General features: G+C 39.1%; 1 protein-coding gene across 3 annotated transcripts; it reads left to right on the top strand.

Annotated features, from left to right (window-relative positions):
- Nucleotides 1–1,255: 1,255 nt before the first annotated feature.
- On the top strand, nucleotides 1,256–23,319 carry LOC148362009 (rho guanine nucleotide exchange factor 18-like). 3 transcript variants are annotated; one of them, XM_088342881.1, is made up of 14 exons: nucleotides 1,256–1,345; nucleotides 11,653–11,850; nucleotides 11,937–12,042; nucleotides 14,332–14,472; nucleotides 15,812–16,062; nucleotides 16,156–16,281; nucleotides 18,529–18,646; nucleotides 18,969–19,223; nucleotides 19,291–19,367; nucleotides 19,452–19,630; nucleotides 19,706–19,779; nucleotides 22,430–22,615; nucleotides 22,716–22,862; nucleotides 23,080–23,319. In XM_088342881.1, the coding sequence occupies exons 3-14, from the start codon at nucleotides 11,952–11,954 to the stop codon at nucleotides 23,217–23,219; spliced, it is 1,785 nt and encodes a 594-aa protein (XP_088199007.1). In that variant the 5' UTR covers nucleotides 1,256–1,345; nucleotides 11,653–11,850; nucleotides 11,937–11,951; the 3' UTR covers nucleotides 23,220–23,319. The 3 variants fall into 3 exon arrangements, with proteins under 3 accessions (XP_088199007.1, XP_088199006.1, XP_088199008.1); XM_088342880.1 differs by lacking the exon at nucleotides 1,256–1,345 and adding an exon at nucleotides 1,463–1,631; XM_088342882.1 differs by lacking the exons at nucleotides 1,256–1,345; nucleotides 11,653–11,850 and adding an exon at nucleotides 14,181–14,229.
- The last annotated feature ends 1,442 nt before the right edge of the window (nucleotides 23,320–24,761 follow it).

The raw sequence follows: 24,761 nt of genomic DNA, 5'->3' as shown, positions 1-24,761 counted from the left end.
TGAAATGATCTGAAATAATCTGCATTTATATACTGTAGCGCTTTTCAAGTCAATGACTTCCCAAAGCGCTTTACAGTGTGCTTCACATTTCCCAATAGCGGCCTTGTATTGCAGCCATGTAAGACACTAACCTGCTTATTGGGGATGTTAGGGGTTCAGTGTCTTACCCAAGGACACTTCGACATGTAACACGGACAAGCCGGGATTCGAACTGGGATCCCTTGATCCCAACACGAGCGCTGTACCTCCTGAGCTACTGCCGCCCCAAAGCATTACATGATTGCCAGGTTTTAGTAACATTTATTTAAATGTCATTTTATTTTGGCATTCTTGGGCTTCGGTAGAACACAAGTTAGCCCAAATCATATCATTTATATAATTTTGTCCCTCTCTAGATTCCATAACATACAAGTAAACTTTTGACATGATATATCCCAAAACATGTTTCATTTTTTACATGCATTCTTTTCAAACTTTGTTTTACTTGAAGCAAGGAAGTGTGAGAGCATTACATAGTTGCTTGTTTTAGTAAAATTGATATCTAATTAAACGTCATTTTATTTTTTCCCTCTTGGCCTTCCAAAAGGACAAATGAACATTTGAAACAATAAGTTTAAATTATATCATTTTTTTCACCTTTTAAAAAGAAACATAAAAATGAAATGTTTTTTTGTTTTGTTTTGTATTTTTGTTATTGTTTTTTTAGGGATACTTAAATTCTTTAAACATTATTATATTTACTTTGTGGCACTTTTGGCTTTCCTTAGAAATCAACTGAAAAATAAATTGTAACTTATTAAAATACGATAAATCTACAACAATTAAATTTAGTTTTCAAAAAATTGTTTCCAGTTGATTTTTTTTATTTGTTTGTCTCATTGTTCGTTCGTTTATTTCATTTCTGAGAGGTTTTGGCGGAGGGAAAAAAAAGGTAGCGTAATGTCCCTTTAACTGGAGCGGACTTGCGGTTCGGGTCCTGAACCTGCCTGTGGAATTTAATCGTTTTTGCCCAGTTGTCTGTGCCGAAGGGGGCAGAACCTCCGAAGCGCAACAACATACCACCAAAACACAAATTGGTCCAAAAATACGGGTATTCAATCTACCAACTGAGGCGTGTTCAGGAGAGTGAGCGATTGCTATCGCTAGCTATCGCTAGCTTCTGAACGGCCAATGATTATTGAGCGCTCGCGTGCCCGAGTAATCACGGGAGAAAGACCGCTTACTTTGATTTCCAACATGGCGTCGACAGTGCTGTACATGGAGGATCTCACCCTGACGAGTGCTGTTGGCGATATAATTTATCGTCTTACATTGCCTGGTAATGTTTGTGAACAATGCAAGACAGGTATGACCCTTCCACTGCGTTTAGGATAACCTTAACTGTGTCAATATGCGAACTGTCGCTCATATCAGCCAACTCGCTCAAAGCAAGCTGTAGAACGAAATCCATTGTACTGTCGTCGGCCATTTTGGATCAGTAAGGCAATCACAGTGAGCGATTACAACCGTTCAGCAGTGCGCGGCAAGCGATTAACAAGCGACTACATGTCTGATTACTCTCCTGAACACGCCTCTGGTGTCGTTTCGGAGGAAACCGACAGAACCGTACCGGAGTCTCCGTGTTCGTAACGGTAAGAAGCGGCCGCCGTAAAAAGGATCAGGTGGATCCTTCCTCTTGTTTTTCTTTCAATAGGCTTTGATGACCGCTTCCCATTCAGTTGGAACTTTGTTTTATTTATTTTATTTTAACTTTTAAGTCCGCGTTGTGTTCGTACTAAGGTGACTGTTCAAGTTGAAAAAAATAAAAAAAAAACACTGTTCGTCGTTTTCTTGTCGGCAATGCTAGCTAGCGATAGCAACTTGTTGCCAGCTATTTCGCGTTCCAGAGAGTAAATTAAATTATAAAGCAAAGTTATTACATTAAAAATTAAATTGTCTGATTACTCTTAATAACCTCACGAGTGAGGATACTTTCGACAAATCTCCCTTGTTGTCGTTTTTGTTTCAACTTTTAGTGTTTGCGTTCTCGGCAGCTTTGTTAGCTTGCTTTTATTTTTATACTAAAGCTCCTTGCAATTCCTTAGTGCATGTCTGTCTATAGAAATATCAATATGCTAATCATAATTGATGATATTTGTTGGTAATTCAAACTTACACAATCAAATTGTATTCATAAATACACACCTTATATTTTACATGAATCTAAATTAAAGAACATTACTTTCTCATTTGTTTACATAATCAGTGTTTACTTTTAAAATGGGGGAAAAATCTGACACACCAGTCAACCTCATCCAATTGCTTCCCTTATTAAGTGATTATAAATCTTTCTAACACGCAGAATATCACGAACAGTTTGAGCAATCTATAATGATGTTGTCGTCTGCAGGTTCCTCCGTGAAAAGCGCTATATAAATGCAGATCATTTACCATTGTTACCAGTCACCGAGATGATCCAAATTAGAGCTCAAATGGGCAAGGCAAGAGTTAATAAAATCCGTACAAAAATGGCTTTACAGTGTACACAATTTGAAACGTATAAGATAGATAGATAGATAGATAGATACATTATTCATCCCCGAAGGGAAATTCACATTTCCAGCAGCATCCCTGAGCTGAGAACAGTACAATAATAAAGCCAAAAGAATACAATATACAAATACCCAGTGTGACGTGCAAATGCCCACTGTAGCGTGTTATATAGAGTAACTAAATAGTGCTACACAGAATACATATTGCAGTAAGATTCGGTAATATCCAATGTAGGTGGTGTGGTTTAATGTGGGCCTTTACTCTGCCGGGTGGAGTTAAAGAGCCTCATGGCATGAGGAAGAAAAGATCTCTTCAGTCTGTCCGTAGTACAAGACAGTGGCAGCAGTCTGTCGCTGAAACTGCTCTTCTGTCTGGAGATAATGCTGTGTAGTGGATGCGATGGATTGTCCATGATTGACCTCAGCTTTTTCAGTGCTCGTCTTTCAGCTACTGTTGTTAGGCTGTCCCGCTCTTTGCCAAGATGACAGGTTTGCGGTGAGCATGTTTGACACAAACATTTGACAGACCGATACTTATGATACCGATACTTACTGTTATGATTAAGAATTTCTGGATATGATTAATTGTCACGCAAATTGTCAAAAGTGACCGATATGTTGGCAATTTTTCCCCTTCTGCGTGGGCTCTACCAGGCTGTGCTTGCCAAAGACACACCGCAGTTAATGGTGTCCTTACTACGACCTTAGGGTTGAGGGAACCAACCAACCATGATACTAATAGATATCATTGGACACCTTAATAAAGAAGAGAAATTTAATTAATAGTCAAGAAATCATTATTAACTCAACTTTCTGTTCCTTTTATTAAAACAACAGACCACTTCTTCGGTATTTCAGGGATTAGTGCTGTTGTTCGGTGTAAATAAAAAATGTGTCCAAAATACTGAAGTGATGTTAAAAACAGACCGGGTAGTGAAAACCACACACAGAGAACCAGTGTTGTCTACTTCCATGTGTGCGTCGCTGCACGTTAATGTCTACAGTATTCATTTCATTCAAGGGTGGTAACAAAAGGTGGAGAGAAAAAAAGACTAATCGGGAATTTGAAAACTATTCGCAAATATGGGAAATATTCACAATTCGATGAATATGTCATATTCATGACATTCCTACCAATACCCAAATCTTGACAGTTACTGCTCCCAGTAACCAATAACACTAGTACTCTATTCTTGTTTAGTATTTTATTGCAAGCAAACTAGCTATCTCAAAAGCAATTCAATTTTTGCAGCAAACATATTTTTTTATATTTAATCTGGACTCGTGTCAACAAAGTTACTGTTGGAGTTGCTTTTGTCAAAGTATTCCTTAGTCATTTTTGTGTCATTAGTGTTCTTGGCAACTTTATCAGCTTGAAGATCAATAGGTGTTTGTTGCCGTTTTCCTTTATATTGATACTAAATCAGCTTGTAATGAATTACTTTACATATTTCTCTATAACTAACAATTTAGAAATATATTTGATTATATTTGTTGGCAGTTTAACCGTAGTCAATCAATTTGTATTTAGGTTGGACTAAAATTGCACTTGTCATCATTGATTAAAACTTGTAGTATACAGTGTTTATAATGAGATTGGAAGTGGTACTCCAGGATAACATGCAATAAAATACTGTAAGGGGAAAAAAGAATATTATCATGGATAGGCAAATATTTATATGGTAGTGCTTGTAGACTGGGCTAAAGTTACAGGTGCATCATAACAACAGTGAAATGACATTAGGAGCAACATACTTCCAATATACAACCCCTAGCAAATTGTAGGAAATCACCAGTTTCAGGAAAGCCCTCACTCAGACATTTCATTCTGTAGAAAAAACTCAGATCACAAACATGAAACAATGGCAAGGTGATTCAAAAGTGCAACATATAGGCATTCAGAAACACTAAAAGAAACTAGACAATTGTAATTGTGATTGATCTGGAAGATGATCCCGGGATGTATATATAACCCTGGTTGTTAGTATTATGAGTAAAGTTTTTAACTCAGGAAATGTATTTGTAATTTCTTCGCCCCCCCCACACACCCCCGGTACTGGCAAGTTCATTTGAGATCGGCCCACAACCGTTAGCAACAAGGATATGCCTTGTGGAGGTCTAAAAATCACATTCTTGGTAAAAACATAGTAATATCACTGTTATTACACATTACAAAATTTAAAATGTACATGTTCGAAAGGAATGAGCCATTCTATTTGAATTGGCCCATCCGGACTGCATTTAGCCCATTCAATTTGCTGAGTCGTTAGCATGTTAGCATTAGAATAATTTTTCAGCATGAAAAAGTTAGCAATTAGCCCTTAGCATCACTTTTTAGCATGTATCCGTTAGCATAACTCATCAACATGAGTCCACTAGCATAATTTGTAAATATGAAGTCGTTACAATATTTCCATTACCAAAACTTTTTTGCATGAAGACGTTAGCATTTAGCCGTTAGCATCACTTTTTAGCATGTACCAATTAGCATAACTCATCAACATGAGTCCATTAGCATAATTTGTAAATATGAAGTCGTTAGAATATAGCCATTGCCAAAAAATTTTAGCATGAATATGTTAGCATTTAGCCGTTAGCATCACCTTTTAGCATGTACCCATTATCATAACTCATCAACATGTATCCGTTAGCATACTTTGTAAATATGAAGTCTTCAAAATATTGCCATTACCAAAAAATTTTAGCATGAAGAAGTTAGCATTTAGCCGTTAGCATCACTTTTTAGCATGTACCCGTTAGCATAACTCATTAACATGAGTCCATTAGCATAATTTGTAAATATTAAGTTGTTAAAATATAGCCATTACCAAAATTTTTTACTATGAATAAGTTAGCATTGCCGACAGTGTTTACAGCTAGTTTGCGCTAATACTTGGGCTGGCTGTGCCAGACCAACCCTTTGCCGACAGTGTTACAGCTTGCTTGCGCGAATACTTTGGAATTCATCATTTACCCATGGTTAAAGGTAATGTAGGTCGGGCCCCCTCAAGCCACCCTGGACAGTCCCTGATTACTACCTCTGGCAAAGCCCTCGTTTCCAAGGCTACCCATTGAATTGAATGGGCCAATGTATTCCGGATGGGAGATTCTCAAAATACATTAGTCCGGATGGGGACTCTTTTTGGTCTCCGGGGCCCCGCCGTATCGCTTATCCATATTGTCGCTCAAGAGTCCCGGGCCGGAATTTTGGGTATATGAATCGTTGGGCTAGTCCAAAAGCTCTGGGAGGAGTTACCCGACAAACTTTTTTGTCAGAAGATAGATATAGTAACTAAACAATTCCCGTGGCAATTGTAAGAGTTGTGATTGATCTGGCAGATGTTGGTAGAGAACCGGTAGCGCTGAGTTGTTAGCATTATGAGTTAGCATAAAGTTTTTAACTCAGAGAGATGTATTTGTAATTTTTAACTTGGTTCTGTGGGGGGACTCCGCTTTATTTGTGTTATATAGCTACAAATAAGTATTTCAACAGTCAGTAAAATGAATGTCAAACGTTTTCCTGTAGTCTTTCACCAGGTTTGCATACTTTGCAGGAATGATCTTCTTGAGATCAGTCAGGTTTCTGGGCTGTCGCTGAGAAACACGGCGTTTGAGTTCCCTCCAAAGATTTTCGATTGGGTTCAGGCCTGGAGACTGGCTTAGCCATCCTAAAACCTTGCTATGCTTCTTACTCCTTAGTTTTCCTGGCTGTGTGCTTCGGGTCGTTGTCGTGTTGGAAGACCCAGCCACGACCCATGTTCAATGCTCTGACTGAGGGAAGGAGGTTGTCCCCCAACATCTCACGATAGACGGCCCCAGTCATTCTCTCTTTATTGCCGTGCACTCGTCCTGTCCCATGTGCAGTAAAACACCCCCGAAGCATGATGCTACCACCTCCATGCATCGCAGTAGGGGTGGTATTCTTCGGATTGTACTATTCATTCTTCTCCCCCCAAACACACTTAGTTGAATCATTACCGAAAAGTTCTATTTTGGTCTCATCTGACCGCAAAACGTTCTCACATGACTTAAGGTACCAGGAGCCTTGAGATGTGCTGGTTTAAGGAGGGGAACTTTTCATGCCATCCATGATTTCAAATCATGACATCTTAGTGTATTATCTACAGTAACCTTGGAAACGGAGGGCCCAGCTCCCTTCATGTCATTGACCAACTCCTGTCGTGTAGTTCCGGTCTGATTCCTCACTTTTCTTATCTGTTAATATTCTGATCACAATAAAAATATTCCAAGCACGGGACCCTTAGCTTCTGTGGCGGTGTAGGCTATGGTTGAGGTGTGATGCAGGCAGTCCGGTAAAGTTTAGTGTTAGAGTGGCCTGGGTACTCGTTCCTCGAGTTATCAGGTTTTTGTTCCTTTAACATCACTGCAATCCTTTGCACCAATCGTAAATAAATACAATATAATAGAGGTATTGTATCGGCGACTTGTTTAGAGCTGCACGATTTTGGACAAAAACCTACTTGCGATTTTTTTTTTCAGACCTGTATTGCAATTTTGATGGGATTTTCAATTTCAAAAGAAAAGTGCATTTCTGTGCTCATTTTGTTTTTAGGGAGAACTTAAACATAGCGACATGCAAACTTACCTCAAGATGACGTCCTTAGAGACTGAGAGTATACGACTGTAATAAAATAACAACTATTGATCCACAAATAAAAACAGAATTGCAATTAAATAAATTGTCTTTATTGTCAGTATACAAAAGGACAACAAAATTGGAGGGCTTCTCCTTTCAGTGTAAGAAAGAGATTTAGTGAGCGGATGGTTAGCTACCTACACGCTAGTAACTGGTAACAGTGACTTCTGCAAGGTCTTTGTGATAATTAAAATACCAGAGTCACAAAGGTAGTGGGTTTCCACGAGTAGTAGCTCCAAGTCGTCTGTTGGTGACTAGCCACGGTCGCCAATTCCCGGACGCAATACAAACCCAGGCAGCACCTACTGGTTATCAGCTTTTCTTTGCGCTTTTCTGTCTTTCCTCAGCGTCCAATTTAATTAAATGAATTTATTTTCAATGTAACGAGCCTCTAAAGCTACGAGCTGTGGTTTTTGTTTTGGTGGCCATTTATGCAAGGGCTGTTTGACTGACTGGCAGCTTACACCAGCAAGTCGTGCAAACATGTCTTGCAAACTTTGCCTCACTTTATGGCAGGGGTCGGGAACCTATGGCTTGCGAGCCATATATGGCTCTTTCTATGAGTATCTGTGGCTCAGAGACAAATTTGATTGCATGCAAAATTTCTCCATCTTGTTCAAAAGTTGAGTTGTCTATCCTGTTCAGGTTCACGCAAAGCCAAACCAAAGCTAAATAATATGGTATTACTTCGCAGTATATATAGGGCACGTTTTTCACTACAATTTACAGTCAAGGTGTCACACAAAAAAGGGGGGGAAAAAACCTCGTTTTGGCTGTACAACGCTAAAGAATCCTTTATATAAAAGTTCACTATACAATCTGTGTTCAGTGTTCAGATAGCTTATGATGAATCCACAGAACTGTAAATACGCCAAAACACCGGAAGAGAACTTAGTCATTTGATTGGGTGAGTGGGAGGGATGGGTGGAGCTATGCAAAAAGTGCAAGCACTCCCTCCTATCTCTCGCCCTACGCCGTCTGCGCCAAAAGTGAGCTCATCAGGCTCCCTATTTGCAGAATGTTGTGACGTTTTTACACAATAACTGCTTGCATCTGGTTTTGAAACCAATATGTATGAAAAAAAGGGTCAAAAGGAGTTTAACCGATCTTGAGTAATTGCAAGAAAGAGACAAGTTTAAAGTGGTATGTTTGTTGATTTTGGGACAGGGGCTCTGGCATTATTCTCTTTTCATAATTTTTATCAAATCATGAAAAATAAATGTGCTGAAGACTAAGCTTTTGTCTGGGGCGCGGGTTTAGCAATTTAGTAAATTTGTCTCATAATATATGGTGTGGCTCTTTCCCAAAATAAAATTAATATTTTTTGCTTTTATGGCTCTTTGAGTCAAAAAGATTCCCGACCCCTGCTTTATGGTGACCTCCATTAAAACCTGCTTCTCATTGCCTGGCGCTGTTAAAACCATGAAATGTGACAATTCTTGTTGGCCAAACACTCCATCACTAGAATATAAACTGTAACTATGAATCACTGAAAAAAACCACTGTGTTTTGCAGTTAGCTTATCGCACTACATTACGGTGATAACGATTAGATTTCGGTTTATTGTGTAGCCCTAATGCAACACATATCGCATAGTTGTGAAAATGCTGTAACAAGGGGCCGAAAAACATATATTGGCGACTTTAAAGGTGTAAGGCGGGGACGCCATATCCCACGGTCTACTGTCTCACTTGGACTTTGGCACATGCTAAACATTTATGTGCGTTACTTTTAAATTGGAAAAAAAACGCTAATAAGTTAGGACTTGCATGCCGTTTTTGTTGCGGCTTTTCCTTCAGACCTGGAACGTTTCATTTACCTTATTAAAGGAAAATGAAAGAAAGAAAAATCTTTCAAATGTCATCACAGTGAAGTTTCGCTCATAAAAAGGGATTCCTTATGTCGAGAGCTGTTGAGCCCACCTAAGTAGGTAAAGATGACAATGGTCAACTTTTTTTCCTCTTGTTGCCATTTCTTGAAAAACTTTACTTTTGTAGCAAATTTTTCCTTCATGTTAATCAAATATACAATTTAACTTTTTGGTTGGCTTTAAGCAATTTTTCGTAGTAAATGAGCCAACACATCTACATGGGTCTTTTTATATTTAAAAGTGACAGATTTATTGTTTCAATTTTTTTATTTAGCCAGTTGAGCTTCCTGCGTGGGTCATCTAAGTATGCAAAAACTAGTGGTCTGTGTGCTGATAAGAGCTGTGATATCAGCAAAAAGAAAAAAACAGCCTGTCCTCACTTATGCTTTGCTAATCTTGGAGCAACTGGAATTCCCGTCGTAGTAATTTGTGTACTGTCCTCTTCATCTTCCTGAAGTGAATTAGTTTACGTTTTGGGCTTGTCATGGGTGACGCTGAAATTTATGTCTCAATGTTTTTTTGTGTGGCACAGCTTACCTCTAAATTCCCACGGTCTCTTTATCTTTGTTTTTCTTTTTAAATTGTTTATCTGTTGTGGGGATTCTGTTCAAGATAATGTTGCTATAGTTAACTGGAGACTCGAGTATTTTCTCTACCTTCCTGGAATAACAATATTAACTTTCTCAATCTGGGTGTTCCATGTTGCTGTTGAATCTACTCAGAAGGACTAAAACTTCTCCGGTGTCTGTGATCCAAAGACACTGATGTTAATATTAGTTTTGTTTTTTTCAGCTAAACTAAATGAATAATCTATAAATTCAACGCATGCTGGTTGAGTATTACAAGAGCAATTTATAAAAGTTCAGGTAATGACTGCTGCTGAGACTTATTCAGAAGCCGTCTTGTGTTGACTTTTCATTAAGATTGGCCAGAAACGCTTCATACGTTTTTTTTTTTTTATTTCACATTCACATTCGCTTTTAAGGCTTGTCGCATGATAACATCACTATATTAAATCACCTGAAAAGAAACAATGGAAGACTGGTGGAAGCCACGGGCTTGCTTATAGGACACCCATTCCCGAAATAACTTGATATATATTGTCCATTTTCTCAGTTTTTTCCCCCCCTCATCCTTTTTTTTACTCTCTAGCTTCAATACAGTCCATAAAACCTGGGACAAATGCAGGACTGTCTCAGAAAATTATAATATTGTAATATCTATTTTTCTTTTTTTCTGTACTACAATTACAATAAAGAAAAATGTCCAACATGTGAAGACTTAAATATACCGTTTTACCATATCATGAAAATTTATACCGTTGGCTCTAATCCATCATCGGCAAAATTAAAATCATAAAAGGCTTTCAGTATTTCAGTTGATTTGCAAAGAATCCAGAGGTATGACCTAGCTGAAGTCGAAGGTTTTATAGTAATGAGTGGATTTGTTTGACCTACACTCAGAATGTGTAGCTAAGTACCAAATTTACGTTGTTTCGTTATTTTTCAGCTCACGAACAATGTTATTATTTTTTTTCCCTACAGTAGATCCCAGGTACAGTAAGACCTCGTTTAACGCGGTTAATGGGGACTAAAACCACCCGCGATAACTGAAAATCCGCGAAGTAGCGGCGCACCTTCCAAAAAAAAAAAAATTAAATTTTTTTTTTAATTATTATTTTTTTTTAGACCCGGTTAATGGGGACCGAAACCACCCGCAAAAATTGAAAATCTGCGAAGTAGCGACGACCCTTCAAAAAGAACAAAAAAAACCTCATCTCATTATCTACACCGCTTATCCTTATTAGGGTGACGCCGTGTCCGCCGAACTCGCTCCGTCGCGTGGCCCGGGAGTATAATTCATCCATCCATCCATCCATTATCTGCACCGCTTATCCTCAGTAGGGTCGCGGGGGTGCTGGAGCCCATCCCAGCCATCTTCGGGCAGTGGGCAGGGAACACCCTGAACTGGTTGCCAGCCAGTTGCAGGGCACACAGGGACAGACAATTTGCTCGCGCATTCACACCTAGGGACAATTTGGACCAGCCAATTAACCTGACATGCATGTTTTTGGAATGTGGGAGGAAACCGGAGTGCCCGGAGGAAACCCAGGCAAGCACGGGGAGAACATGCAAACTCTGCACAGGAAGATTGGTAGCTGGATTTGAACCCATGACCTCAGAACTGTGCCGCACACTCGCTAACCACTGCCCCGCCGTGCTGCCCAAGTATAAGTCAATTTATTTTCATTTATCACCACTTCTCACATGGTTGAATAAGAGGGAGAAGAAAAAACTGTAAGATTAAGGTAGGGTGAGGCTTGATAGTCCAATGTCCGGGTCGTTTGCATCTGATATTATGCATAACTGAGAGATGGCTCAGGTCAATTTGACGCAGCCTTATATTAAATGTTCTACAGTAAACAATTAAGGAAGTCCCTACAGATTATTTAACGCATGCACAGCAATAAATCCCCAAAGTCTTAACAAACATTGATGAGCAGTGGGTACAACTTTGTTGTCTTTGACTTCTTTCCTGATGATCTCCTAAACCTTTCGTTACTAACATTTGTATTATGTGTATTTGGCCTCTAGCAATAAAAGCCGGCATCGAGAGCAGGAACAGTCGGGCACAACTTCATCACAGAGCCTCAATGGCCACACAACTTTTCCTGCAGCTCCTGGTATTACTGTGTTTCCTCGAGGAACAAGTACCCAGGCCACTGTAACACAAAAATTTCCCGGACTGCCCGCATCATACCTCAGCCACAGCCTGCGCCACCACACCTCAGGGTCCCGTACTTGGATTATTATTATTGTCATCAGAATATTAATTGGGGTCTTTTTTTAGACTGTAAACCTTCTTTTTATGTACGCAGATCTCTCCCGGGGGGATGGATGAAACTGACACTTTTCGATTAAAGCGCTACAATGATGACACTGTTTCCCTCGTTCCCTCCATGACTGAGTCCATCATAGTTGAAGGTTTGTTGACTTTATTTCGTTTATTGTGTGACTGAAAAACATTCACCTTTTTTTTTTTTTTTTTTTTGAAAAATAAATACGTTTTATGGCACATTTTATGAAAAAGGGATTAGATTTGCCTATTTGCTGACTGTTTGGAGTAACGACTCATCTTTTAAATGCTTACATTCAGGCAATAATCCTATTGGAAGCAGAATATTGGATTTCTGGAGCAATCCAAATGAATTGGTTTTATGACTAGAGATAAACGAATAACCTCATAAACATGCCGTTTGCGAATATTCCGATGACAAGGGCGAGGTCACGAGACAAATAGACGTTTTTTTTACGCATTTATCTTTTGACATTATATAAAGGAGCATTTAATTCATGTGACTCTCACCAAGTTCAACAAAGTACTGCGCTTGCTTGCCCCTAAAGTGAGCCCCTGTGTCCCCTGTGGTCACAAGATGTGGTTATACGTGGGTAGCCAAAAACAGCCTATATATATTGATAGATAAAACTGTTGGCATCCACTAGTTATAGGTAGATTTTCACCTTAGTTACAGAAAATAAAATGGAAATGTCCTGAAGAAATCGACCAATACACATGAGGCTCTTTTAGCGAGTAAGCTGGAGTCTGTATGTTTCATTCCGTACTGACTATATTTTCCAGAATTTGCAACACAAAATTATCCAGACCAGGGACACTCTGTGTTTGCATAGACAAGCCGATACCTTGAATGCGTATCAAGCACAAGTAATCACAAAATGAAAGGTCTAATCGGGAACCTATGGCTCTTTCATTGAGTAAATATGCCTTGCGGACCATATATGGGTCTTTCATTGAGTAAATATGACTCGCGGACCATATGTGGCTCTTTCATTGAGTAAATATGGCTCGCGAACCTATGGCTCTTTCATTGAGTATATATGGCTCTCGAACCTTATATGGCTCTTTCGTTGAGTAAATATGGCTCTTGAACCTTATATGGCTCTTTCGTTGAGTAAATATGGCTCTCGAACCTTATATGGCTCTTTCGTTGAGTAAATATGGCTCTCGAACCTTTTATGGCTCTTTCGTTCAATACATAGGGCTCGTGATCCATATATGGCTCTCTCATTAAGTACATATGGCCCGCGATCCATATATGGCTCTCTCGTTAAGTACATATGGCTCGCAAGCCATATATGGCTTTTTCATTGACTATATATGGCCTCAGGGACAAAATGAAACGTGTACAACTAATTCATATATTGTTAAATGTAGAGCCGACTGCTGCACATGTGATGCCAAGACAATATTGAACCGTAAAGGGTTTGGTCTAGCATATTTAGGACACAATATTAACAACAGTTAACAGACTCTGATGTGGCTGTAAAACACTAAATAAGTTATCTTTTTGGAAGCTCATTACAACAATCTATGTTCATCTTTGAGACACTTTATGACGAAAAGCTACAGATCCAACTTTGACCGAAAACCAACTCCTTACCTATAAGCCGTAACAAAGCACCAGGGGTAATTTGATTGGATGAGTGGTAGGAATGGGCGGACCTATAAAGAGGGCGTGTACACTTTATTTCTTGCACAGAGCCTTCTAATCTAAAATTAGATAAACTGGTATCCTTGTTTGCTGTATTTTCTGACATTTTTACAAAAATAACTTTGCTTGCACCTTGTTTTGAAATCATTATTTAGGACAAATAATTATAATGAGCCTATACACTCTAAAGAGGCTGTCTAGTCAAGTCACATTTATTTGTATGGCCATTAATCACAAAATGTCTCAGGACTGCACAGGCCACAATTACACCATCCCCTCATCTAAAACCAACATGCGGGCAAGGAAAAACTCTAAACCTCAACATGAGGGAATTAAGAAACCTTATAAAGAGGCCTCACAACTGCGGGAGGGAGACACATTTTAAGTGGTTTATATATATGTTGATATGGGACACAGGCTGTGGCATTATTATTATAATTTTATAGATTTTATTTAATCATCAAACATCCCACAGTGTATTAAAAGGAACTGAAGAATTAGCTAGAGAGTGGGTTTCTTGGTTTGGTTGAATATTGACTTAAAATATTAATGGTGTGGCTCTTTTAAAAACATTTTTTTGTTTTTTCTTTTATGGCTCTTTGGGTCCAAAAGGTTCCCTGACCTCTGTCCTGAACACAACCATTCAAGTTGGAAAACTTAGGTGGATTAATATGTTCTCATTCATAATCGCAACACTGGCAGATTATTGCTTGCATGAAAATGTAACAACAAGAAGACTCATTTTTTTTCTCATTTTTCCCAGATGATCACTATGCTGCAGTGCGAGCTGATCTTGAGTGTGATGCGCAGGACCTGGAAGCAGAGTCCTGGAGTTGGGCAGTCGACCCACAGTTTGTTAAGAGACACTCAAAAGAGGCTGTGAAGAGACAGGATGTCATTTATGGTCTGTCTGTTTGAATGCACTCTGTTTAAAACTGACTCAAACAATACAAAACATACTGCTATTAGGTCATTACAATAACAGTCAAGCTTCTGGATTAACTCAAAACCGAAGAGTGAGAAGCAGTGTTGAAAACAAATATTTCTCAATCATTGTCTTGTTTGTCAATGTGAAATGGCCTGACTGCAGACAATAGAGCTTCATGTTTAACCAGAATCGAATCGACATTGCCATGTGACGTAGTGCGATTGTGTAATTGCATACCACCCCGTTTCTTTACAAGGATTTATAGACTGCAAACCTAACAAAGCTCCCCAGAAGAGGGCGCTGTAAACTTAAATTTATTCTCTGTAAGATTCACATGAAATCTTAAACCAAGACGCGGGAAGAGGTAAGAGAGATGATTCAGGTATATGATGATGGTGGGGATTTACAGCTCCTGCAAAGAATGGCGAGCCGTGTTTGTGGTTCAAGCGGGGTAGTTGGCTGTGAAAAGGCAAAGCCTAGTTGGGCCTGCTCTTCTGCTAAGTCAGGGGTCGAGAACCTATGGCTCACGAGCCATATATGGCTCTTTCTGTGAGTAACTGTGGCTCAGAGACAAATTTGATTGCATGCAAATTTTCTCCATCTCTTTCAAAACATGAGCTATTAATCCTGTTCAGACATGGCATTATTCTCTTTTTATTTTATTTTTTTAATTTATTTTATTTTTATCAAATTATGAAAAATAAATGTGCTGAAGACTAAGCATTTTTTCTGGGGCGCGGGTTTAGCAATTTAGTAAATTTGTCTTATAATATATGGTGTGGCTTTTTCCGAAAATAAAATTTATATATTTTGCTTTTATGGCTCTTTGAGTCAAAAAGGTTCCCGACCCCTGTGCTAAGTCATTGCCTGGGAGGTTACATGCTGATAACCATATCAGCTGTATAGGTTTTATAGGGGGGAAGGCCGCAATATAAAATTTAATGGAGAGGATGGAGGGGTCTGAGATATGAGAGATGGCGAGGGCTTGGAGGAGGTACTTTATTTCTCATAAAACGTGTATGATATGATGCCATGAGTGTTTTTATACTTTTCCCCACTAATAACCGACTCCACTCATTGTCATGCATTCAAGGGTTTAAGTACTTATGAAAATAAAAAAAATAAAAATAGCACAGATAATGCACCTTTCTTTTAAAATCGAAAATTGCATCGAAATTGCAAAACTGGTCTGAAAAAAAATCGCAATTAGGTTTTTTCTTAAAATCGTGCAGCCCTAGTAAACAACACAGAATGTGTTATTGGCACAGCTAATATTTAGAAAAAAATGATTGTCATATGTCAATTTCTTTGACAGAGCTGATGCAGACGGAAATGCACCACGTGCGAACACTGAAGATAATGCTTCGTGTTTACACCAAAGAGTTGAGGGAAAACCTTCAGATGGACTTGAGCCGACTGGAATGTCTTTTCCAGCGCTTGGAAAACATCCTGGAGATGCACACACATTTTTTGTCCTGCCTTAAAGAACGCCGGCGAGAGAGCATTGTTTCACCTGCAAAGGGAAACTACACAGTGGAAAGCATAGCTGACATATTGATTGCACAAGTAAAGAAAGGACATGAAAAGACAAACACGTTTCTATTTTTTGTTTTTTGTTGGTTTTTTTTTGTTTCTAATTTGCTCCATAAAACCTTCCAGTTTTCAGGTGACGCAGGTGAGAAGATGAAGGACAGCTACGGCGATTTTTGCAGTCACCACACGGAGGCTGTCAGTTACTATAAAGAACAGATGCAGACGAACAAAAGATTCCACAGCATCATACGGGTGAGACAACTAAATAATTTCCGGGTTTTATATCAAATAATCAGGAATGCACTAAAATGAAAATTAGGAGCCAAAACCAAAAAATAGTAAATGCTCTGACTCACTAATAAATATAATAATATTTATATAATCAATATAAGATAATAAATATCTGACAGGCATATTAATGGATCATGGGTCTTTTTTTAGTTTTATATGCATTTCTAATATCACAACTTATCTTGTTGTTATTATGTTGCAACTATGTTATAAGCAGATTAATTATTGGAAGTAGGGTTAAATATACTCTGTCAACTACTAAAAAAAAAATCGTTGACTAGAAAATCATAATGACCCAGCAATAGAGAGAAATTTCCAAAACAGTTCGTCAGACACCTCAGCTATCCTAAGGGGCCGCCACCCTGGTGCCCGGAGGCACATCATTGGAGACTCCAGTTCTAGAAGCTGATTCTTACTGTTTCACGTATTCAATTGTCATGAAACAACACAGAAGGTAAGTACATAATTTTTTATGTATTTTAGCTTTTAATAGACAGAAAAGTGAATAGTGACAATAAAACTGATGTAGGGAGAGATTAATGATGACTGATGATGATGACGATGAGGGCTTGCATCGGTAACCGGTTCTAATTTGGAATCTGTTCCGCTGTCAAACGATTCCTTGGAATCAGTAGTAAAATTCAATTTTGCTTGCACTATCAATCCCGCCAGGGCTGCGGTGCGAACATAGCAAACAAACACACCCCAATGCAGGATCAGGTGACGTCGATCTACGTGCTATTTGTTGTCGCTGCTCGACCAATCATCAGCTACAGAGATGTCGCCGGCAGTCAACGTTCTAAGGTGTGGCTGTATTTCACTCAAATAGACGATGCAGGAGTATGCCATACATGCAAAAACGCCAACTCGGCGAAAGGGGGTAAGACCACCAACATGCTTAAACATCTGGCTGGCCAACATGACATCAAACTGAAAGAATGCACCGTGTTTGAGGCGCTCCGACGACACAAGGACAGTGTAGCCACAGCAGATAAATAACGTAGCTAGCCTGCTAACTGTTAGCTACGTTAGCCAAACGTTAGCTAGCTACGTTAGCCAAGTTTAGTCGTGACATGAGGTTTGTTTTCTAAAAAGACTGCCTTGGAGGAACTGTTTGAAGAATAGGACTCTGAGCTTCTGTCCCTGCAAGGAACCGTCCCCACTGTGCCCATGGCCGAGAAGGTGGAACAAAAAGTCCAGCTCTACAGAAGCCTGGCCTGCATCCCCACCAAGAATGACGCCGCACAGTGGTGGTGGGAAAAGAGAGACACTATGCCGCTGCTGTCGGGTCTGGCTGCGACCCATCTTTGTGTCCAGGCGTCCTCTACCCCAAGTCAGAGGGTGTTTTCCACAGCTGAAGACACATTACGCCAGAAAGATCTAGCCCCCTTGCTGACAAAGCTGACCAGCTAATTTAAAGAAAAAAGAATGGTTAATTTTCTAATTTCCTTTCGCAGAATTGTTTGTTCTCATTCATGATGTTCTGATATTCTTACTGGATACATGACTTATAATTGATCTCAGGTATTGCATTACTTTAAGTTGAACTCTTACTGAATTGTGATTAATATTGTTTATTCAGAACTTAATGTTCCTGTCCTACTGCCTATACCAGCCCATCTTTAAATCATTTTTATATTAATAAAACCCTTTGTACTATATCTGTAGTCACATAGTGCTTATTTTTCCGCAGTGAGAATCGATAAGGAATTGGATCGATAAGCAGGGATCGTTAAGGAATCAGAATCGCTAAAACCTCATCAATACACAGCCCTAGCGGTAGTTGGTGCTGTCTAATGCAACAAATGAGTCACTGTCTCATATTTTCCAAAGCAAAATAATAATAGTCAAAAACTTTCGCCGTACATCGCTTAAAACCAGACATTTTACTTCAGGCATAAATGTATTGAATAACAAACACAAATATGTGTTTATGAAAGAAGCTACTAAACTTTAGTGAGTCAGCTCCGTAATGTTAGGATGTAAGTAGCAGCAAAAGTTCAGCAAGCTGCTAAAGAAAAAAGCGTGGCAAAAAACCCACAAACCTTTGAGAAAATCTAATATTGCTAAAACTTGTGTTGTTTCAGTTTTATTTCATTTTTATTTCATCAAAACTGAAAATGCACTTAAGGTCATTTCTGGACCTTAAAAAAATCCCCATCCCCAAATATTAACCTTGTGTTTGGTTATTGTCTTTTGTTGTCTCAGAAAATCGGCAACCTGTCCATTGTGCGAAGGTTAGGAGTTCCTGAGTGTATTCTGCTTGTAACTCAGCGCATCACCAAATACCCAGCACTTGTGGAGCGCATCCTGCACAGCACTGAAGGTCTGGTCATATTAATTTTCTTCATACAAGAATAGAATTGTCTTTTTTTCCCATTGGTCAGGATGTACAGTAGATTGTTCTCAGCAAGATTAGATGTTAAAAAAAAAACGAAAATAAGATTAAAAAGTAAAGGATACTAGGATGTATAAGCAATATTTATGAGGTATTTCTTCTAGACTGTCCTAAATTGTTAGTACATCTGAAAATAGTGCATCTGGCAATGTCCCTTAGACTGGGCAGTGAGAATCCCATCATTTTTGGGGCTGGGTTGATGACTAATTCTCAACATAAAGTTTGTTTTTTTTGTTTTATTTTTTTCCAGAGGGCACTGAAGAGCACATGGAGCTTACCCGTGCACTAGGCTTGATTAAAGACACAATCGTTCAAGTCGACTCATTGGTCAACCTTCATGAGAAAACGTGTCGCCTTCGAGAAATACACAGCAAGATGGAGCCGAAGGTGCTTGGCAAAATCAAAGACGGCCGAGTGTTTCATAGGGGAGATTTGGCGCAAGGTCGACGACGTCTTCTGCTCGAGGGTACAATCAATTGGAAAGCTGCATCTGGCAGACTCAAAGGTTAGATGGGAACACCATGAAGAAACTTTTTTTTCTTCAACTCATTCTGTTATTTTACCCCTCAAAGATATTCTTGCAGTTCTCCTTTCTGATGTGTTGCTGCTGCTACAAGAGAAAGATCAGCGATATGTTTTTGCGGCCGTGGTGAGTCAATTAATACTTTTATTTATACATAATTTAATTTGAGCATAACCCGATTCATTTTCTTGTGATTTTTATTCCATCTAGGACAACAAGCCATCCGTCATCTCTCTTCAGAAGTTGATTGTTCGGGAGGTGGCCCACGCAGAGAGAGCTATGTTTCTGATCTGCGCATCCTCCAATGAGCCAGAGATGTACGAGATCCACACGGCCTCCAAGGAAGAAAGAAACACTTGGATGACACAAATACGGCAAGCTGTCGAGAGGTAGCCATTTAGTCCAATGTAGCTGTGAAAGTGTAGTCCAATGGTGATAATTACGGACTTTGGTCCTGTTCTTAGCTGCCCTCGTAATGAAGAGAGGCTCTTCAGTGAGGAGGAGGAATATCGGGCATCAAGGTTGAAGGATTTTCAAGGTACAGACATCCAAGTAACTGAAAAAAATGCTTTGGAGTTGAGCCAAAAAACATCCAAAGAGTAAAAAGGCGTCCACCCAAGAGCCTTCTTAAAAAGAAAAAAATGTTTTGCTACCACCTTGTGGGAGTAAGAGAAATTACAACTCTTTTTAAAGGAATCATGTATATACAGTGAAGAAAACAGTATTTGAACACCCTGCTATTTTGCTATTTCCCCCACTTAGAAATCATGGACGGGTCTGACATTTGCATCGTAGGTGCATGTCCACTGTGAGAGAAAAAAAGAAAAATCCAGCACTCACATTTTTTAACAATGTATTTGTGTGATACAGCTGCAAATAAGTATTTGAACACCTGTGTATCATCTTCTGACCCTAAAATACCTGTTAGTTTGCCCATTAGAAGTCCTTCTGCACTCCATGTATCATCCTGAATTAGATGCACCTGTTTTAGGTTTATAGCTGCATAAAGAACCCTATCCACCCCATACAATCAGTAAAACTAACTTGTAACATGGTGAAACCCAAAGAGCTGCCCAAAGACAGCAGAGACAAAATTGTACACCTCCACAAGGCTGGAAAAGGGCCACGGGGAAATTGCCATGCAACTTGGGCAAACAAGGTCCTCTGTTGAAGCTAAACATGATGGTCAATCTCAATCGGAGTGGAGCCCCATGCAAGATATCACATCGTGGGGTCTCAATGATTCTAAGAAAGGTGAGGAATCAGCCCGGAACTACACGACAGGAGTTGGTCAGTGTCCACAAGAGCTGGGACCACTGTTTCCAAGGTTGCTGTAGGTAATAAACTAAGACGTCATGATTTGAAATCATGCATGGCTTGAAAGGTTCCCCTGCTTAAACAGCACATGTCAAGGCCCGTCTTAAGTTTGCAAATGACCATTTGGATGATACAGAGGAGTCATAGGAGAAAGGTTTGTGGTCGGATGAGACTAAAATAGAACTTTTTGGTCATAATTCCACTTAGCGTGTTTGGAGGAAGAAGAATGAAGAGTATAATCCAAAGAACACCATCCCTCCTGTGAAAATAATGCATTGTAATTTCTGGATGTTTCTTTTTAATTTATCCCTCTCACAGTGGACATGCACCTACGATAAGAATTTCAGATCCCTCCGTGATTTCCAAGTGGGAAAAATAGCAAAATAGCAGTGTATTCAAATACCTATTCTTCACTGCATATATATAAATATATATATATATATATATAATCTATATGTATATATGTATAATCTATATGTACTGTAAAATCCGGACTATAGAGCGCACCTGATTATAAGCCGCACCCATTAAAACTTGTGACACGATCACAAGTTTAACCCAGACCAGGCTGTTAGTTCCACGATTGTGATTTTGTAGAGGTTTATTGTTCTATATTCTTTAGCAATTATCCATTATCCGTTATCGGTCAAATCATGATACACTACAAAGCCAATAGGCCGAGACACTTGCTCCCAGCCAAGAGGCTGAGTCAAGGTCCTAGCCTCCTAACCTCCTACCGACACAATTCAAAAGTCAATAGTACACAATCCTAGAACCACAGTCGGCATCATGAATGGAAAATGATACCCGTAATTAACGTATGATGCAGACTTGTAAAGTCCGGGTCCTGTTGAAAGTAATCCAAGGAAACAAAATGTATATTTCCAAAGTTACTTTTTTCCCAAATGTTCAGCCCTGCGGCTTATCCAGTGAAGCGGCCAATTTATGGAATTTTTCTAACGGCCACCTGCGGCGCTAGAATATAAAAGGTAAGATTAAGACCAGTAGAATATGGGCGCCAAGAAAGACTGCAACTTCTAAGTTTAAGCATACATTGTCTGTAAAGTTAAGGTACGTTCCGATAATGAGGAAGACGCCCTTGATGGCGATAGTTATGAGGAGGAAGTTGAGGACGATCTTCCGTGAATTTCACAATTACGGGATGTTTTTTTTTTTTAACAGGCACGTTTGATACATTGCGAGCGTGATCCTACTACCAGTGTTGGTACCTTTCAAAGGCACGGTTTGGGATGAAAGTTATATTATTATTATTATTATTAAAGCTTTGAAAACTCTCTCGGTATACCGTCTTTCTTCGTAAATATGTGTAACCATGTATAATATGTATTTGCAACTGTATATTTTTGTAATGTATTTATTTTTGAGATTTATTCTGTTATGTGTTCTACGGACGAATCAAAAAGAAAGGGCGGAGCACACGCGGGCTAATGGGATTTGGGGTAAAGCTGAGTTACCGGTAGATCTGTCTCTTGTCGCAGCGGACAATAGTGGGTATATATTTTTCCCACCCTTAACTTTGGAAATATACATTTCGTTTCCTTGGATTACTTTCAACGGGTCCTGGACTTTACAAGTCTGCATCATACGTTAATTACGGGTATCATTTTCCATTCATGATGCCAGCTATGACTCTAGAATTGCATTCGCACTGATTGCTGCGTGGCTCTGTGGCTGGGAGCTTGACTCTGCCTCTTGGCTGAGAGCAAGTGTTTCAGCCTCTTGGCTTTGTAGTGTATTATGATTTGACCGATAATTGATAAAGAATATAGAACAATAAACCTTGCAAAATCCCCCCCAACAAAAAAAGGTGTACAGGAATCCGAGTTAATTGATTTCTATTTTTATCCTAGAATGTTTGAGCCAGCAGGATGCGGTGATTGTCCAAGCACTTTCCGAGAAACTGCAACTTTTTGCCAAGATGGCAGAATCTGTGCCAGGTGTGGAGGACACAGCTACCTGTTCCAAGCTTCTTTTAAGAGGCGACGGCTCAGATCTCAAGCTGGGGGAGTCGTTGCTTAAAGGAACCATCACTGATGGTAAAGCACTGCTCTAAGTAAACTCTTAAACGCATTCCCCAACGTGAAATTCATGTTGTGGCAAGATGTGAAGCAAAACGTTCTCCCTGTGTCAAACCAGTGGAAGATCTCCAAAATTTGCTCCAATCTGGTGCGAGGTATGCCTTTCTGTCATCACAGAAAATTGAAGGGAACAGCTCTGGAATCCTACCCAGGAGGGCAGAGACCTTTGGGGGCTATGACAGCAGCCCCAACTTCCTCACTAAAAGTGAGTCTAAAGCACTTCAAGTCCTGAGGAAGCTGCATTTCTAATGTGTTGTACTAAAGTGCACCTTGTGCAATCAAAAAACTTTTAAATTATTAATAAAGTATCATATAGGAGTGGGGCTATCTATGTGCTTATTATGTGGTTCTTAATGTCTATTTTGTCTTGTGTGTTTTTTTTTTTTTTTGTTAATGTCTGTGGCTGGCCGCTTTTCTGCCAGGCAATATGAAGAAGAACCTTTCCGGCAAGTCCAGAAACCAAGACCGGAGCCAGCGGGCCAGCTCTGACCCCCAACTTAAAGATCTCTGTGGCAGCCGAACTGTGGAGCAGACCGTAGGTCTTAAAGTGCAACAAAAATAATTTCTTCCTCTCCTAACATTTAACGGCACACAGCATTGTGTTGCGTTTATGCAATCAAATAAAGGCTTTCCAACCCAGGAAAGCAAGATTTATGATTCTAGCATGCATGGTTCAAAAGTTATTGTCATTATTAAATGATTGCTTTTTCGGACGTTTTAGGCTCAGAGAAATGCAAAAATGGGCTTTCCAGCCTGCAAGTCACACTTTTATGAAAACTTGCATAACTCAAAAACTTGAGCTTTTTTCACCAAATCTGCACTAAATATAGAAAATTCAGAAGATTTCCAACCTAGAAAAGCAAGAATTATGATTCTAGCATGCATGGTTCCAAAGTTATTGTCATTATTAAATGATTGCTTTTTCGGACGTTTCAGGTGCAGATAAGCTTAAAAATGGGCTTTCCAGCCTGCAAGTCACACTTTTATGAAAACTTGCATAACTCAAAAAGTTGAGCTTTTTTCACCAAATCTGCACTAAATATAGAAAATTCAGAAGATTTCCAACCCAGGAAAGCAAGAATTATGATTCTAGCATGCATGGTTCAAAAGTTATTGTCATTATTAAATGATTGCTTTTTCGGACGTTTCAGGCGCAGATAAGCTTAAAAATGGGCTTTCCAGCCTGCAAGTCACACTTTTATGAAAACTTGCATAACTCAAAAAGTTGAGCTTTTTTCACCAAATCTGCACTAAATATAGAAAATTCAGAAGATTTCCAACCCAGGAAAGCAAGAATTATGATTCTAGCATGCATGGTTCAAAAGTTATTGTCATTATTAAATGATTGCTTTTTCGGACGTTTCAGGCGCAGATAAGCTTAAAAATGGGCTTTCCAGCCTGCAAGTCACACTTTTATGAAAACTTGCATAACTCAAAAAGTTGAGCTTTTTTCACCAAATCTGCACTAAATATAGAAAATTCAGAAGATTTCCAACCCAGGAAAGCAATATTTATGATTCTAGCATGCATGGTACAAAAGTTATTGTCATTATTAAATGATTGCTTTTTCGGACGTTTTAGGCTCAGAGAAGTGCAAAAATGGGCTTTCCAGCCTGCAAGTCACACTTTTATGAAAACTTGCATAACTCAAAAACTTGAGCTTTTTTCACCAAATCTGCACTAAATATAGAAAATTCAGAAGATTTCCAACCTAGAAAAGCAAGAATTATGATTCTAGCATGCATGGTTCCAAAGTTATTGTCATTATTAAATGATTGCTTTTTCGGACGTTTCAGGCGCAGATAAGCTTAAAAATGGGCTTTACAGCCTGCAAGTCACACTTTTATGAAAACTTGCATAACTCAAAAAGTTGAGCTTTTTTCACCAAATCTGCACTAAATATAGAAAATTCAGAAGATTTCCAACCCAGGAAAGCAAGAATTATGATTCTAGCATGCATGGTTCAAAAGTTATTGTCATTATTAAATGATTGCTTTTTCGGACGTTTCAGGCGCAGATAAGCTTAAAAATGGGCTTTCCAGCCTGCAAGTCACACTTTTATGAAAACTTGCATAACTCAAAAAGTTGAGCTTTTTTCACCAAA

The sequence above is a fragment of the Urocampus carinirostris genome, chromosome 8, assembly GCF_059441175.1.
Source record: "Urocampus carinirostris isolate Australia breed hairy pipefish chromosome 8, RoL_Ucar_1.0, whole genome shotgun sequence".
In the NCBI taxonomy this organism is placed as follows: domain Eukaryota; kingdom Metazoa; phylum Chordata; class Actinopteri; order Syngnathiformes; family Syngnathidae; genus Urocampus; species Urocampus carinirostris.
The sequence above is the reverse complement of the archived record's forward strand: the minus strand, read 5'-3'. Positions and strand labels throughout refer to the sequence as shown.